The sequence below is a fragment of the Enoplosus armatus genome, chromosome 6, assembly GCF_043641665.1.
Source record: "Enoplosus armatus isolate fEnoArm2 chromosome 6, fEnoArm2.hap1, whole genome shotgun sequence".
NCBI classification, from domain to species: Eukaryota; Metazoa; Chordata; class Actinopteri; order Centrarchiformes; family Enoplosidae; genus Enoplosus; species Enoplosus armatus.
The window spans coordinates 22235909-22254247 of NC_092185.1; the positions used below are offsets into that span (position 1 = coordinate 22235909).

The 18339-nt window shown below is 42.6% G+C and overlaps 1 protein-coding gene across 1 annotated transcript; it reads right to left on the minus strand.

Annotated features, from left to right (window-relative positions):
• Positions 1-1013: 1013 nt before the first annotated feature.
• Positions 1014-17576, minus strand: hsf4 (heat shock transcription factor 4). Its single transcript, XM_070908047.1, has 12 exons — positions 17451-17576; positions 13775-13883; positions 13543-13670; positions 12830-12954; positions 9374-9449; positions 8439-8506; positions 7097-7196; positions 5537-5655; positions 5027-5257; positions 4783-4900; positions 4514-4579; positions 1014-1073 (listed from the first exon to the last, which is right to left on the minus strand). The coding sequence occupies exons 1-12, from the start codon at positions 17574-17576 to the stop codon at positions 1014-1016; spliced, it is 1326 nt and encodes a 441-aa protein (XP_070764148.1).
• Between the last annotated feature and the right edge of the window lie 763 nt (positions 17577-18339).

Here is an 18339-nt window from a genome sequence, read left to right on the forward strand (position 1 = left end):
AGGGCACAATGTTTATCTCTCCCTAAGCAGTCCTGCAGTCGTGTTCAGGTTTATTGCCAGTGTGAGGACAGAATGTGTCCGTCTGCTGTGGCGACGACTGTGGATTATTATTTATTTCTTTTTTTTACTTTTCTTTGTAGTCAAGTTAGGAAGGGATCACTTAATGGCCAGCATGGACAGAGGGAATGGTTGCAGCAATATCTCTCTCAACATACATGTGGCTTATGAGTATTGAATTGAGATGGACTTAAACATACTCTTAAATAATATAAATATGTAAAATATCAAAACGGTCGATCTGTCATTATGTCTACTGTTCAAAATCCACCTGCAAGGTTTGCTTGTCACCATGGCAATGACATACTTTTTGTTGAAGAGCAGGATGCGCAGTTTCAGCAAAGCAGTTGGACTAAACACTGTTGTCCTTGAAATAAACTGCAAGTTGCTCTATATGGATGGTGTTTGACACATACTTATCAGCTATTCCTCTTTTTAAGGACACAGCTGTTGATATTCTATATTTTTCAACCAATTTCATGTTCAATTGTTACTATTATAACTATTGTAAGTATTACAAACACAATGAGCCACACTAGGCAACATGTTCCTTTATTACCTTGAACATATACCTATTATATAGGTTTTCTTTGAGTCAGTCCCACATACTCTGTCCTGCTCATTAATGCACCAAATATGTATTAATCCCTAACTTAACAAACACTACAAACCACAGTGCCTTGCTGTTGTGGGTAATTATTATTCCTGTATGTCTTCAGTAGGAACCGATGAGCACAGGGCTGAGTGCCACAGACGGAATTCAGAAAGTATTTAAAGGCAGACTAACACAATGTTGGTGTTTGTGTTTTCATTGGCTTAGCCTTATCCTTTGATGGCTCAACACTGTAACATTAGTTTGTCCTCCAGCTGCTGAAATAATGGCCACTTCACTAACAGACTACGTCACAGGATTGTTACCTTCCACTTCAGAGAGGACAGTCTGCAGCACGGATCCATCACTGTTCCTCACAGCCAGTAGCCGGAAAGGCCTCCGCTTCCTGGTTCTGGAACATGTACTGTGAAGGAAAAAACACTCACATTTAGCACCTTCACCCTTCATTTTATAACAACTATTAGAATGTTTGTGCCTATTCTGTCTTTCTGTCGACTATCTATTATCAAAGCTGGGTTGCCAACACATGCACCAGCGATATCAAGTTCAACACCTGACCCTGGTACAGCGCATATTGCTCCACTTTGTTGCTAATATAGAAGGTGAGCCCTGGCTGTGGTCGTCTGGCTATGTGGCCAGGGATGATTCCAACTCACAAAGACTGGACGGCTATTTTCTTAAAGCACATTAACACAAATTTCAATTCCTCCTGTCTCTTTGACCACCACATCCTCTTGCATTCAAGTGCTTCTGTTAAGCTACATAAATGTGTCAGCAGTTCTCGCTGTGTGCATCTGCTCTGCAGAGCCTGGCGTCTCTGAAGGAAGTGTAGCCCAGTCAGACAACAAAGAGGAAGACGAGGTGGAAGAGAAACAGCAGCAGTAATGAGGAAGCTGAGGAATGAAGAGAGAAAGAGAGAGAGGGCACCAGCAGGGAACATGAGGAAAGAGTGGATTAAAGACAGTAATGGAAAAAGAGGAATATTGTGGTTTCTCTGTTATAATGTGATAGATATGGCTGCCTGTGAATGAACCACTTGAGAGAAGTGGTCATTCAGTAATATTCAGTTTAAAGTCAGCCAAAGGAAGAAGGAAGATGTAATGGGACTGGAATATATTCAGTGTATTGCCTCCCATATCAGATTTTCCCTCATGAACAAAAAAGATCTTCAAGTAGTGCAGCAGCTCCTGAAGATGCCCACAGAATGTCACTGAACGTCTGATAAATGGCCAGAACACGGGGCAAACACGGCACACACAGGACTGCGACTGGGAGTGGAAAAACCTGCAGCACTCTCTAATTACTGGGAGTCGTACTGACTGTCAGCTGCACAAACAAAACCAAACAGAGACAGAGGAGAAAAAGGCTCTCTTTTAGATGAGGTATCGCTGGATAACTGCAGCTGGGTGATGGAGGACAACGATCAGAGTGAGCTCAACGAAGTATGTGGAAGCCATACAGCGTATGTGCAGGATGTTCTACACTTGCTTAGTCATTTTAGCTTTGCAGGTCATGAGGAGGACCACTTGACCTCTGACCTTCTGGAAAAGGTTTGCAAACCATTTATTAATCACTATTTATTACGTATAACATTTTACAACTGCAGACCTTTTTAAAAGCAGGTTCCACAACGTAACTCACTATAAAACCGCAATTTGTGTTTGCTGTCGTTTCACATTTCTATTTGTTGCCCAGAAACAACATCCTTAACATTCTAGTCTATCTATTGAATCCCAGCAGTGGACTGTTGCTACCTAAGACTGGTTGTCCTCCTCACTGCCTCTCAGACCACTCCAACCGTTGGCCACATACTCGCCGTCTGTTAATGACCTCTTAAACGGCATCTTCTCTCCATGCTGTCAAACAAGTGAGGCAAGATATGACTGATAATTAGTCTGTAGAAATACTTCATGTCTTTCAGTGCAGTTGTCCTCCTTACAGTTTGTAGTGCCCTGACAGAAGTGTTCTCCAATCAGCAGATATTTGTCTTGACAGAGACACACGAGCTGTCACAGGAAAAGACAACATTTTGATGACGAGGCGGCCGAAGATGAGTTCAAGAGAGCGCAGCGGGTGTGTTTTGCAACACAGTGTTTTATGTTGCATCAGCATAATCAGTGACTTGGACATTACAAAACGGTCGAGTCATTTAAGGAAGTAGCTGCTGTTTGACACTCAGGTCACTGATGTCAAATGTACGGAAGCTCTGAGAGGCAAGTGAAGAATGATGATCCATTTTCTAAGTCTGATCTAAATAGTTTTCTCTCATGTGTTTATGAGTTAAGAGCAGGTGAAAAAAAAAAAGTTTTTTTCTAAGATCCTTAAATTTTGGATCAGGTGAAAAAAATTATTTTCACTTGTTTGTTGTCGTAATACTCATTTCAGCCACAAGAGGCTGAAGTGCACCACTACCTCATGTTCTGAATAGGTCTAAAAACATTAAAGTTTTCTTCCTGGTGAGTTTTAATTTCTCCATGCAGTCTAAACACATCCTGTGTGCATCCTGTATATTGGCAGATTAGCGCTGACGAAAATACATTTCTAGCCAAAAGAAAGACATGACAGCAATGTTACATAACTTGCACACAACGTAGTAACATAAAAAGTAAGTCCTGTTCTGTCACAAACACAGGAGAGAAAACAATTTATATCAGACTTAGAAAATGGATTTTTGCCATACGGCTTATCAGGCAAACAAGTATTCAATGATTTGAAACCAGTTTCTAAATCATTTATCATTTCATGGCAACAACTTCCCACCTAACTTCTCTCCACTTCAGCTGTTAAATACAATCTTTAAAATGCAGATGCAGAGCATTTCTGGAGAGGTACTGTATATTTTTAGGCTGTTTTATTCTTCTTCTTCCTGCGACAGTTGCAGGTGGTGAGAGAGCTTTTCACAGAGTGAGTCGCATTAAAGACTATTTAAGCTCCACAATGTGTCAAGACAGATTGAACAGCCTCACCATCCTCTCTATTCAACGCAAGGTGGCCACAAAATCAGACTTCAGTGACATTACATTCAGCTCTGTGACACTGGAGGTATAAACTGTAAAGAGCGGGGGGGGGGGGGGGGGGGGGCAAAACATTGCAGGGTTGTCCAGCACAGCACTGCGTTTTGTTCTGTTTACTTCACGGTTGTTGGAACTGAAGATAAAATGATCGCTGCCATGATGACTTGAATGATGTCTAATAGTATCATTAGCGCCCGACTCTGCAGTCCCCTTCATCTCTACATTCAGCTCAGTGTTTTGGTTTTTTGGCCCTTTGGTTCAGTTTCACCGCTCTCATCAGCTGCGTTTCATCAGGAGGACACAAGCAAAACTCCACTGTCTGCTGGATGTGTCACAGGGCAACTGTTTGCAACACGTTCACCATACAAACTTTATGAGGTGATGTCAGTGTGGTGTTTGCAGCATGTGCCCCTCAAGTGGTCAGAAAGATCAGTTAATGCAGCGTCCATCTACCTCCACTTTTGCAAATGCAGTTGTTTTTCTGGAGAAGACAGTCTCCATCTAGTCTTCAAAAAGACCTCCAAATAACCAAAGGTTAACAGCATGTTGTTTAACCCTTGCCCCTCTTTGATATTGTGGTTATGATCCACTATTATCAATAAGCAATGTAATATGTAAGGGTACATCTTGGGACGACAACAAAGAAGTTAAGCAGAGAAACTGCCACCACGTTACATCATTAAGGAGTACGGTCTAGACCTGCTCTATGAAAAGTGCCCTGAGAAACCTTCTGTTGTGATTTGGCGCTATGTTAATAAAATTGAATTAAAGGAGCAGGTGGTTTCTCCTGAGCTGGAAATCATCTTCCTCGCCACGCTATATGACTTACTGATTTGAGGTTGGACTCCATCTCTGTGAAGTTCCACTCAGTCAGAGGCAGGCTTAAACTGAAGGGCTACAGAGAGAGAGAGAGAGAGAGACAGGTCAGTATGAAGGAATAGGGTGGCTCACTGGCCACTGTGTAAAAGCAGTAACATACAGCTACCAGTTTGAAATGTCAAATATGAGACATATCTGAATCTATGTGCAGTCAAACAAGCTGTCTGTCTGTCGGTGTGTTCCTATACGTGCGTCTACGTGCAGCACAGATCTACTGACATCCATAACAGCGCTGGTCCCAGCTTCCACAGTACTCTGCTGATGGCTCCTGAGCAGCAGCTGCTGCAGCTCCTCCAGGCTCATATCCACGTTCTCCACTGCATCTGAAACCTCCACTCTGCACACACACACACACACACACACACACACACACACATTAATAGGAAGTACACAGTCTGTGTCTGTGTGTACGTTGCATTCTCTACGTGTGTGTGTCCATCTGTGATCTTGTGCGAGCACCTACCTGTCCAGGGCAGGCCTCTTACTCCTCCTCTCCACCATGGAGGCCACAGAGCCCCTCCCCTCCAGAACAGACTGGACCATTGCGACGGGGAGGACAGGAGGTTCTGAGGAGCACACCTCGCATGAGGTGGTCAACGCTACGGCCTCTCCTCCCCCTACACTGCCTCCTTTTCCCCCTCCTCTCACTCCTGGACTCACAGGCTCCTCTTTGATAAGCATCATGCACTTCTCCCTGTCGGTAGAGTCGAATACTGTGAGTCAGAAGTAGTGCAAAGGGGGGCAAAGAAAACACTTTCCCAAGACAGACAATAGATTATGAGGAGTGGTTTCATACTACACATTGCCTACAATGAAAGTTTTATGACCCAATATCCGTCTCTTTCACAATATTCTAGGGAAGAAATGGTTGTTTGATGCTGCAACAGATGTAGAGCTGATGGTGGAGGCAGACTTTGAATGTGTTTAATTAAATCTATAATGTGAAATTGTAATGTTATATGGCATCACTCACCTGGTCTCATCAGGCTGCATCTGGAGGGTCATGGTGGCCTGAGACATGTCAGTAACATCTGATATGATTGGTCCTCCTGTCAGCCCACTGGTAGAGCAAGAAGCAGTTTCACTGGATGGCTGAGGAAGAGGAGAGGACTGTGATGTGTGTTTGCTCTTGGCTGTCTTCTATAGTAAAAACTCTCTTTTGCTATCACCCCCCTCTTTGGTGCTGCTCATTTAGAATGAATACAGTTGTTGTTAATGTAACATTGCTGATTTACAGAACTACAGCACACAATTTGCAGTGACTACAATATGGAGCTAAAAACCAAGTCAAACTGCACCCTAGCTGTGCACTTACTGCATTCTGGTTTTGTTGTGCTGCCCTGGCAGCAATAACTGCTCTGTGGCTGGGTAATATCTGGGCTATAAAACCCACCGTTGCACTAACTGCACTCTCACAGGGAAACAGACAACTAGACAGCCAAAGCGAAAGAGACAAGTTAAAGCAAGCTGGTGAGATAGCCACAAGCTAGCCTCAGCTAAAGCTAAATGTGCTTTCTTGCTCTCTCTGTAATTGACTTCTTTTTTTTTTATGGACCAAGATGTTGTAATTCAGGTTGATATCCACCGTAACTAAATGAAGCAGGAGCTAAATCTAATTGTAATAAAGAACCAAAACAAAACAAAACAGCTAAACTAGTTTGGCTGGCTAGCCTAGCTTAGCAGAGTAGCAGTAATTGCTAGCTTTTGACTCTTGGAATTTCCATTATTTGGTTAAGCTAGTTTTAAAACACATATTTATAGTAAATAGTAGACAGACACATAGCAAAAACAGAGATACACTTAATGTCAATGAAACTATAAATAATCACAATATAGTTTCTAAAACAAACTAGTTCAAATGGACAGAAAAGCCTTTTTCAACTTCACCACTACTGTAGTTACTGCTCTCTTCCTTTGTAGGACAGTATATTTTCCCTATTCTTTACCAACTACAATACAAAAATAGTCAATTCACCTCAGTCCAATGCTTTAGTTTTCACAGCCTGTAATAATGTACACTCATACACATCACAGCTATAGCCCTCCAAATCTGTCACTGCGCACTGCTTCCCTCTGGTGGTGACATGACATAACAGCTGGACTGCTGGCGGCAGGTTAAGGGAGATTTATATTCTCTATGATGTAGTGAACACGCCATGTTCCAAGTACACTTTAAATTTAGATTCAAATAAATGTCTTGAAAGTGATAACCTCCGCATGAGGAATGGTGTGCGCTTAAATCAACTGGCTTCAAAGATAAATTTAAAATCCCAACATGGCCAAGCACTTAGAAAGGCCAGCCAGTAACTTCAAAGTTGATGTTTACCGCATGTGGCTGCCAGCAGCATTTGTGCTGAATGTGGAAGGTCAGCAGCACAGTAGTTTACTCATTATAGTTCCCAGCGAAATGTGCCATTGAGCACTAATAAAGGAGATTCATTTTTGGAAAAGATACTCGTTTTTTTTTTTTTGCTACTCTAGGGACTTTAGGGGTTATGAAGCAGAGTGGTAAATCATTTTCACATTTTCTCACCGACTGGATGTAGAAGGGCTCATGCATGGCCTCCATCGGGTGACTATGGCTGAACTTGGAGGCAGGAGGGCTGGGAGAGCCATCGTCCAACATCAGGGGCCTGGAGGGAACGTTAGTTTTCAATCAGTTACGCATCTGGAGTCATAACAGCTATACGCAGTCAAGGACAGCAGGGCATCGTCATCAGAGTACTAATTAATTGATGGGAGCTTTGCTGGGTAGACATCTGTTCAGTCATTTCTCCTGTTTTCGAAGGTGCTGAACGGTGCAAATGTTCGATTTTTATCTTGACTCTCTCACTACTTAAGCTGAATGTCGCTGCCACATCATTTCAAATGCATGACAAAATTTGTGAAAGCTCATCGACTCCTTCTGATTCCTCGTTTGGTTTTTGTGGTTTATTGATCCGTTGTTAAGTTAACATTCTGTATTATTAAAGCTAAGTATGTAGGTAGACATAAATGCCTCTGGATAACACGATAGATAAGGGACATTAAGTTTGAATACCAGCTTTTAGGCCCGCTAGCAGCATGGTGATGGTGAGGATGGTGAGCATGGTAACCATTATACCTGCTAAACATCAGCGTGTTTGCATTGTTATTGTTGAGCATGTTAGCATGCTGACGTTAGCATTTAGCTCAAAGCACCTCTGTGCCTGGTACAGCCTCACAGAGCTGCTAGCATGCCTGTCGACTCTCAGGCTTTTCTATTTTAAAGACTTTTGGAGCACTCTTTGCCTTTTTAGAAAGTTGATGTGGAGATGTGACCGGAAATGGGAGGGGCAGAGTGAGGGGAAGAGTGAGTCATGAGAGTGGGTAGATGTTAAACACAGAGTATTGAAGCCTGAAGTCCACACATGACCATCATTAAAACATGGGGCAAAATTGCACCTTTGCGTGGTAGCACAGCGACCCTGAAATACACATTTCTATAGCACTTTTGTGTTCCAGCATGCCTTTCCTTTCTCATGTCGGCCTTGTTCACACTCAGCAGCTAAGCTGAACCAGCATTTTACACACAGGCTGTAGCAGGGTCATGCACTCTGCTCTGCCTTCACTGTGTGTGAATGTGTGTGTGTGTGTGTGTGTGTGTGTGTGTGTGTGTCTGACTGACTGATTCAGCACTTGTCTCCATTCACAGTGCTTGTTGAGTTAGATTGTTCAGTTTGTCAGCTGAGCCAGCCCTTCCCTCTGCCCCACTGTGGCCCTGTTTGTCTCACTTTTGTTGATTGCTCCACCGTGTGTGTGTGTGTGTGTGTGTGTGTGTGTGTGTGTGTGTGCGTGCGTGTGTGTGTGTGTGTGTGTGCGTGTGTGTGTGTGTGTGCATGCGTGCATGTACTCACAGCTTTCTCTTTAGGCCCACAGTGCTGGGTGTGTTGGACTGCATCTGGCTGAACAGAAACTGAATCAGCTGGCAAAGAGAGAAAAAGCACAGCATGAATCAGCATCCTCCTCTCACACACACACAGAAAACACACACACACACACACACACCTTATTTCCTTGAACCTAAGTTGTGATACGCTGCATAACCAAACACACCTGGAGCAATGACGAAATGCTGATTTGCAATATTTCACATACACAGTTCATACCCTGTGAAGAATCGGAGCGGGATTTATCAGGGCAGAAACGTTTACAGTGTCGCAACTAACTGCCAGTTAAAGTTTTGAGCTTTGAAACGCAGTGAAGTAGATGTATAAAGTATAAAGCAGCATAAAGTCAAAGTACAGTACTTGAGTAAATATATTTAGTTACTTTCCACCACTGCTGTTATCCCTCTGAGAGCAATTGCACTGCATGGCACAATATACTGTAAATATTTCAATTAAGAACAGTGAAAAGCTTAGAGAACAATATTGACCATTCGTGTGCGATAAGTCACAGCAAACCTAATTAGCAACCAAGATCCCAGGATGCCAAATACAATTCAGCAACTCCCATGAATGTAACTGAGGCGGAACTAAATTGCTGATGTCTGGTTGGTTATAGTAGTAGTAGTAGTCGTAGTACTAGTAGTAGGAGAACAGAGGAAGTAGTAATACTACAGAAATGTATCTCTGGATTATTCATCGAATGATCGTGAGTAGGAGCAGAAATATAAACATGGGTCACTTGTGAGGGTGTAACTTCAGTGTTAAAGGCTTTAGAGGAGAACCATCAGCAAGATCAGGATGTAATTCACTTTAAATTGTTGTGTTGTGACACAGATAACTTGTCATTCATGGCATACAACACACACACACACACACACACACACACACACACATAGACTGACCTTGTTCATGACTTTCTGTTGCTGTGTGTGGTTCTGTCTCAGTGAGACCACCTCTCGCCACAGCACCTCATTCTGCCTGAAAACAGGAGGAGGAAGACGGTAGAGGGAGGAGGTGAAAAAAAGGAGAAAAGAGAGAAAACAAGATCATGTTTATTAGGAAGTTTGACCAGGTTAAAAATCTGAAGCCTATTCCCCCGAACATACAGCAGCTTGTTTTACAGGCCGTCAGTTGATCAGCTCTAAAACACGAAAGTGGGTATGTCCATATGCTTTTTCTATTTCCAAGTGATAAAGCCTGCTGCGCACAAAAAACAGGTAAACAAAAAAACCTGGAATTACCCACAATGCAACTCGACCGTCAAGAGTTTAGTCGCATATACAGGTGTGTTATGCTTGTAGCGGTGACATCACTTGAGGCAATTTACTTCACACAGCTCCCTCTAGAGACACAAAAGGCTTTATGCAACTTTTTTTCACACATGCAGTAATATGAGTAGAGTTCCCCTTTAATCCTGTACTACACCACTGACTGTAAGACTTCCTCCAGAGTATTGTATGCAACTCAAGTTGCTGTGTTTTGACTCAGATATGACTTATTGACTGATTGTACACACACACACACACACACACTGGGAATGGTCTGAACAGAAGAGTGTGCCCATTCAGCCCTATGGGGCCTCCACTGCTCTTTGATATATAAACCTCCTCGTCCTCAGAAACAGAAGACGACAGTATCGCTACGGATGGGTTCATCACAAGAGAGTGTGTGATTTTACTCTTCCTGCCCAGGCTTGGTCATTACAGTCAGTCTGCACCAGCAGTGCTTTATTGTATCTGTCAGACTCCACTATCCAGAGGGCAGAACTGACTGAGGAAAAGACAGTGTGTTTATATAACTATCCCTATTTTAGTTCTGCCTCAAGACAGTGCAACCCAAGGTGCTGCGCCTGTGGTCTTTTTGTCAAGAGTTGTAAAGAAGAGCAGTTGTTTTGGTTTTTCCACTGTGTGGTGGCACCGTGGTAGGTTGCACCACCTGGCTAATTCCCCAGTAGGCTACTCAGGAGTATTGTCACATGCATATGGTGCCTGGAGAGCAGTCCCAGGCGGGGATATTGGGAGGGACAGGTCTGTGTTTTTAGGATTGTTTAGCAGACTTTCTAGGATGTGCAGTCCAACCCTCTCAATGTAATGCAAAGTGGCTGGACTGTCAGAAGTCACAAGCAGCGCTGGATGTGCCTGAGTCTTTCTCCAGGTTGGTGTTGAACAAATGAAGTTAGACTCGGGAGTGAGACCCCCATGGCTGCACCCAGGCAGGTGAGGAGTGGCAGCTTATTCCATTGTGAGCCATTTCAGTTTGGGTCTTTCTCAGGTCAAACCAAACACACTAAAATAGGAATGTGCTGGTTATGCTGGTGTCTTGCATTGTTGGGGTCTGGCAAGACTTGTCCACCCTGCTTATAGCGAGCGGAGGGGGGGGGGGGGGGGGCAGTGTGTCACTGCTGCCACTGGGCCAAACAAAGCTAAAGTAGTTCAAGAGGAACTGCACAATATTTTTTTCTTTTTGTCACTGTACACATAATGACATAGATTCTTGTTGGCATATGATGTCAATACAGGTGACAGGTGAATTCATATTGTGTGTAAAAAAACTGCTTTTTCTGCTCAAAACTAACTTACATGTTGCTAGTTTGGATTTGAAAGTGGCTCATTTAAAGCAATCTAGAAACACAAAAAACTATTTTGGCTTTGCACACCAAGATGTGTATGTAGGTTTAGATTTCCATCCACTTTTAATTAACATCACAAAGGACCAAAGACAAAAGTCTGTGGTGGTCTAAGAGCATTGTCCGCACATGTGCACATGCACACATCTGGTCATCCTTTCTAAGAATGTCATTGTTGGTGTGTGTGTGTGTGTGTGTGTGTGTGTGTGTGTGTTAGTCAGGTGAGCAGGTGAACATTCTCTCCTCTCATTAGCAAACAATACTGAGCACAAAGCAGCTCCACCGCACAATAGACACACAGCAGCTATTTTCAGAAACAATAGCCTCTAGAGAAAAAGTCAGTTCATCCACTGGGTGATTTGTTCCAACTTAGCAAGAGGAATAACAGAGAGGTCAATCGCTCTTCTCACATTTTCCCCCTACAATATGGTTAAAAAAAGAGTGGGGGTGGGGGTACATTTAAACTAAAAAAAGTATCATAACTGTATTTTCTTAACAAATCATGGAACAACATTTTGTATTTTTGAGTTTTAAGGACATTTTTATTGGTAATTAACCGTCACAGTCAGGCTACAAAGTCGGTGGACAAATTTAACCGTCTGAAGTTTTTGTTTGTAAGATATTTAGTGCCCACTAGCCGCACTAATTACTGTCAAACTGACCTGACCTAAGAATTTCTATTTTCATTTGCATAACTCTCACACCATAGCCGCATCAAACTGTAAGGGGGCCCAGGGGCAAAACATTTGTTGTTGGGCCCCTTTTGACCCCCACCCCTCACTTGTGCACTCTGTGCATTGGGTACGTACTCTGTCACTTTCAAGTTCCCACTGAGTGGGTGTTGGGACAGAAAACAGCGTTAAAACCACACAAGGGGCCGTGCTGGTGAGGGCGTGTGGGTCAAGTTGCTGGTGAGGTAAAGAAATAAGATCCAGGAAGTTCCAGTTTGACCGACAGATCCATGAGTTTGAGGTCTTATTATCATACACTGAAACACTGCTCAGAGGTTTATATTGTAAGAAAGAATTTAACACATCTGGAAGGTTATCACGGCAGCAACAATTTTATCTTTAGTCGCAATAATCGCAAGGTAAACAGTAGAAAAACAATGTTCGCTGTTTCAAAGTAATCTACCAGCAATGTACGTATTTGACTGACCAATGTAGTGCCTTGCCAGATGATGCTGCATTGCAGGGTTGTCAGGTAATTTTTTGCGGGATGGTGCAGTTCAAGTACAGTGCGCACACTACAGGCTATACATGGCAGATTCAATTATTTGCTGAAACAGTAATCCTGAGTACTACCTAGCCCCAGGTTTCCTGTGTGTCACTTAATGGGGGGACATTTAATGCAACACAAGCATAGAAATGAACCAAAATAATCCAGGTCTTAAAACTAGACTTTAGGCTCCTCCACGAGACAGAGCCTCAAGATAATATAATAATGCATGTGTTGATTTAATCCAAAAATTCCTAAACAAATTTGCAATTAACCAAATAACGGACAACCAATTGACACAAATTGAACTACTAATAGCATTTTTGGCGTTTTGGGGGAGATTAAGGTTAACTATATTATGAAAAGAGAACATGTTACTGATGTTCAAACTTGGTGTACGTTCAACCATTACCCTGCTAGTGTCACACATTGACAGCAGGTCAAGGGGACGGACTTTGTTGGGGGGCTGAGGGCTTGTGGGGCCACGGCACACACACAAAACCTGTGTACTCACTGCTTCATGTCCTGCATCTGACACTCCATGTTGTCCTGTTGTGTTCTGAGGAGCTGAACTTCATACAGCAGTTTACTGAGGTCCTCCTGACGAACTTTGGTCTCCTCGCTCTTCACTATGGATACCTGAACACACAAAGTACGGCCTGATTGGGCAACTTTCTCAGATGCAGCACACACAACCACACCTTCCCTCTGCTGTGTTTGTGAGCAGAGACCTCGCTAGCAGCACGGCTCTAGGGACGGCAGTGTCGGCCTGCTCACAGCACTGCTGTGCCTTACAGACAAATCCATGTTGTAGGCAGAAGCTTAGACTATTACTGCAGAGGCACCTCACTTCTAAATCCTCATGACACTGTAATGTATGTAAAGGATTTCACTTTTTAAGCTTTTTAATCTACAAAACCTTTCACTGAAATCAAGTCCAGAGGGCTAGATGTTCTCATGCTGTTATCAGCTGCTCCCACACCAAACTGAGACTTAAGAAAGGAACGGAAAGTAGAAGCCGCAAACCTCCATTCATCCTCCATGAAATCACTGAATCCTCATTTTTTGATTGGGACTCTCTTTACGTTTCCTGGCCGAACTTCCACTTGCATAGTATCATGTGTTACTGTAAAGGTGTTCAGTTGCACAGCGGTAACGGCGGCGGTGCTTGAAGTAGCAACACATACTGGACTGTCTGTCTTTGAGACATTGTGCACGTGTCCATACCTTCCTCTTGATGTGTTCCAGCATGTGTTCATGTCCCTGGAGGAAGTACAGATGTTGGAACTCTGTATCGTCTCTCTCAGGCTTCACCAGACCGCTCTGCTCGATGTTCACCACCTTACGGAAACCATCTAGACACACACATATATATATATATATATATACGAGAAAACACAGGCACAAAGTATAAATACATACTGCAGATGAGAGAAAGGGAAGAGAAGAGTGTACTCACACATGTTGAGCTGTCGGACGAAGCTCGCCATATTATTGTGTTTAAAGTACTTTGGCAGAACTTCCTTGGCAAAGCGTCCCTGGTCAAACACATGGAAACTCGTCCCCGTCTGAAATAGAGAATAGAGTCAGCAATGTACAGTTAGTTAACGTTATATCTAATCATATCTCATCCAATGTAGAGAGAGGAGACATTTACAGACAAGACAGAGCCTATACATGATGAATGCAATGCAGTATTTATCTAATCAGGTCATTCTAATGATAGATTTTACAATCAGCATGATAACTTGTCGAGTGTGAGCAAAAACACAAACTTTTAGATGCCAGAACTTCCCAGTGAATGATGTATTGTGTTATTATCATAAATACTGGTCCAGAAAATCAGCCAAACATCAAAGGAATCAGCGTCCATTACCGTCCAACGTTTCGTGTTGTTTTGACGTTGAAATCTAACTTATCAGAAGTAGCTGAAATGAGCTCCAACTGCAACAAAGATGGGAGAGTTGCTGTAGACAACTGTTTCTTTGAAACTGCTTTGGAAAGACAGGGCCAGCTTACAAATTGTGGCACCAATGGGATGTTGCTTTTTAGAGATAAAAACATGATGTACTACAGCACATATAGTACTCCGCTTCCAGTGACGACCTTTGTAGTGATAAGGAGCTTAAAATGAAACTTGCGAAAGAGTAGCAGCTCTGTCAGACTTCTACAAATAAATGAAGGAGCTTGGAGCACGTTCCAAAAAGTTCCAAAAGACAAGAGACGACTATAAAATGAGTCGATACCAAGAATCCCATGTGTGTAGTAACTGTTCAGAACACTGTTTAGTGTTTCACTTCAGTGGGTTATTTGAGCACGCTTAGCCAGTAATTACAATATTTTTGACAGGATTTGAAGGCTGTTGTTGGTGAAGGTGGGGACAGTCCAGAGGAACAGAAGTCGAATAAGAAAAGATATCAAAATATTTTTGACATGTCACTAAATCATGTCACTAAATGTACTGAGTTTGGTTCCATTTGTGCCTTTAAATATCGGACAGGTTCAGACCCCTGGATAAGGCCGTATTTTGGTTTTAAAAACCCAGATCTGCTTCTCTAGCTGGGTTACACCGGGTTTATTAACCACGTTACTCTGTGCTCCATATCCCAAATGTGACGTAAGACTCATAACTGGGATACTAATGTGCCTGTAAACATCAAAGAAATATTGCACTTTTGAACCCAAAGCAGAATCGCAGATAAATAATGCTGATTATTCTACATGAGCTGTCATTTTGTGGTCATTTCTGCCCTTTTTGGATTCCCGTAGCTATTCCATTTGATAATCAACACTAAGTGTCCGGTGACATACACTCTTGCTGATGTGATAATGTTCTGCATCGCGGTCGTAAACGCGACTCACCACCTGTTACCAGATGGTTTCTTACGTGAAACAATGTTACCTTCACGATGGAAGGAGTTTTGTAAGGAGGTCATATATTTTCCCCAGAGTTCATCAGCAGCCAAATTCAGCTCAGCCAATCAAACAGACTCTCTCTCTCGCTCTCTCTCTCTGAGCGATGAGTCATGCTCTCTCTTCCAACGTTACAGCAACTCCAGTATCTCTGTTTTACTCTGATAAGCAGTATTGTGCAAAGTATTGTGAATTCTTTACATCGGAAGTTAGCAAAATCCATTCGCACAACAGGTGTGAAATTTATAACGCATATCTAACAATATAACGTTTATAACAATTCTAATAAGACCTCAATAAGCTGTTACCTTGTATGTAGTGATGCTCACTTGCCTACCGTTAGTCTGACAATGTCTGACAATGCAACAGCTGATGCTGCACACTCTAGCTACAGATGTCATGGGACTGGACAGCATCTGTCTGTGTGTTTGCCTCCCTAAGAAGAAGAACAGAGAAGCTGTCCTCCTCCTGTTTATCACCAAAGCCTGAATCAGTCCTGCACATCTCATTCCAGAGGACAAACACGCGGAAAGCCACATGTGGTCTCTGTCATCTCGACGATGCTATCAGAATTTACTTAGAAAAGAATTTCCCGATGGAAAAGGATTAAACAATGATTAAGTACTTCTATTTGTTCGCAGAATTTTTAATTGAGCCGGTTTTCCTGGGTCAAAGGTCAAAAGTAAAGTGCTAACGGTAGCAGGCTGTAAAAACGTTTTCATCAGAATTCACTTTTAACACCAAAGAAAGCATGCTACTGTGGCAGAGGATACACACCAATGAAACAGATCCCTCACTTAAATGCATGCTCAAAGCCTGACAAGCAGACAGAGAGTTTTACGTATACATTACGATGGCTCGTTACTGTAAAATACAGTGAAATGTCACTAATAAATGGTTCTTCAACCAATAATATAACCATTTATAAAACCAATGAGCTCTTCAGTTCACAGTGTTGTAAAGTGGTGCTGTGAATCTGTGTTACACCCACCTTACACAGAATGCATCAGGCAGGCTTTATACGGGTGTTTCGATACAACCAGGATTGGCTTTCTTACTATTTGTGATGTCACAAATCATGTCCATAGGCCCCGCCCCTTAAAATCAGATTTTCAATGAGCACAGAAAAAACTTGTGAAAACAGCCCTTTAGTGTCAAACATCCAACTGTATAGGAACAAAAGAATATATTTTTGAGTGGAGGGGGACTTGAAGGATTTTGACTGCAGGACTTTTGCTTGTAAAGGAGTATTTGTACATTGTAGTATTTTACTTTTTTATTTTTACTATTTACTTTTACTTAAGTAAATGATCTGAGTACTTATTCCACTACTGTTCTGGGCTTCCTCCCTCTACACTTACAACCACAACTTACCAGGAGTTTACCATCAGTGCAGCGAGACTGAAACAACTTACCCAAAAAGCACAATTCCTTATTTCAAAACATCAGCGTTCTTAACTGTCTGTTGTGTCATTGATTCATATTATATTGTACATATTATTATATTTATATTATAATATTATAAAATACAAATCAGACCCGCTGGTAGTGCTCTTCTTTTTCTCTGTTGCCATTCGACTCCGCTAGTTAGCTTGTTGCTAAACAAGCGAGTGTTAGCAGGCTAAACAGATATGGAAGTTCGTTAGCGAGGCAAAACAAACCCACTGAGTGTGGAGCTAGCTCACCTCCTGTTGGACATTTTAATCGCTAGTTTAATATGTATTCCCTTTTTTATTGATCTTATTTGTTCAAGTGTATTACCCTCATAATGTTTGTTGTTTGCTTGTTGGTGCTAAACCTATTTTCTGATCAGCTCTGTGAATAATGTCTGTACGTTTCCTCAGGTCATATCAATGTCATTTTTCCTCTGCAGGACATAAAATTGTTCGGTGCACGGTCACAACTTATTTTCAACTTGACAGTAACACTTGCTGATCATCTGATCAAAACGGGCTGTTCCTAAACAAAGAACAGCAGGCAGATGATGAACACTGGCACTGAAGCGTGCTCACTGAGGAAGAGGATGATGGTTTAAAGGACATGGTTCTTACGTTGTACTCTTTTTAGTTTTGGTTTTTCTAAACTGAAATTACTTTTGATGAATGTGTCCCACAAACACTGAAAGAGTCACACACCTAGGGGAACTTTAATGCCACAGCCAATTACATTCCTCATAGAGTTACCACAGCATCATGTGCAGTATGGCCTGAGGACTGACTCACAGCGCTCCAGCAGATGAGGTGGTTGGTATCTGGATCTTCCACCAGGGTCCACAGCTTGGTGAGAAAGGCTGGAACATTGCTGGCGTAGCTGCCATCTACACCCATGGCACCCGGAGACTCCTGCATACTGACACCTGTCCACTGCCAAGACGGCCCAAGACAGGAAACTGTGAAAATGTGTGTGTGTGTGTGTGTGTGTAGATGGTGTGTGTGTGTGCGTGTGTGTATGTATGTGCAAACTCCCAGACTAGTCCATGTTTAAGAAACTCCACCTCTGATGATCCGTTACTGATAATCCCAAGTTTGTCTCAGTCTCTTCGATTCCATTTCAGTCAGTCAAACTGTCTCTGCACGTCCTTGTCGGCACAATCTCACCTTGTCTCTGATTTTCACTTTTTGTTTTTCCTTTGCTGTTTCCTCTTTCCTTGACTTGTCTGTTTAATATGTCCTCCTTCAATCTATCTTTGTGGCTCTTTCAGTTTCTTTTTCTCTTTTGCTCTCCTCTCTCCGTCCTCCCTGCCACACCAGTCATCCAACCGAATGTCATCACAGAAGGTCCACGTCAGCACACACACACATACACACACACGATCAAGCCCACCCCCCGCCCCTGGCCTCCCGCTGACAATCAAGAGACCGCCCAGTAAAACAATACAGCATCCACACAAAAGCGTCAATAATGCACCACTGTCCAACCATCAAAAGGCTGCTGGTTACACTGAATAGTGCAGGGTTCAGTGCGCCTCTATGGCAGGTAGAAAAGACAGGTCACTTATTATTTCTGAGAATTATCACAAATGTCTTGATATTGTTGTGAAGTGGCCGCAGTGTACTGTTTGTGCAGTAACACCACAGCAGCTATACTGACCCACTTATTCAACTTTTCAAC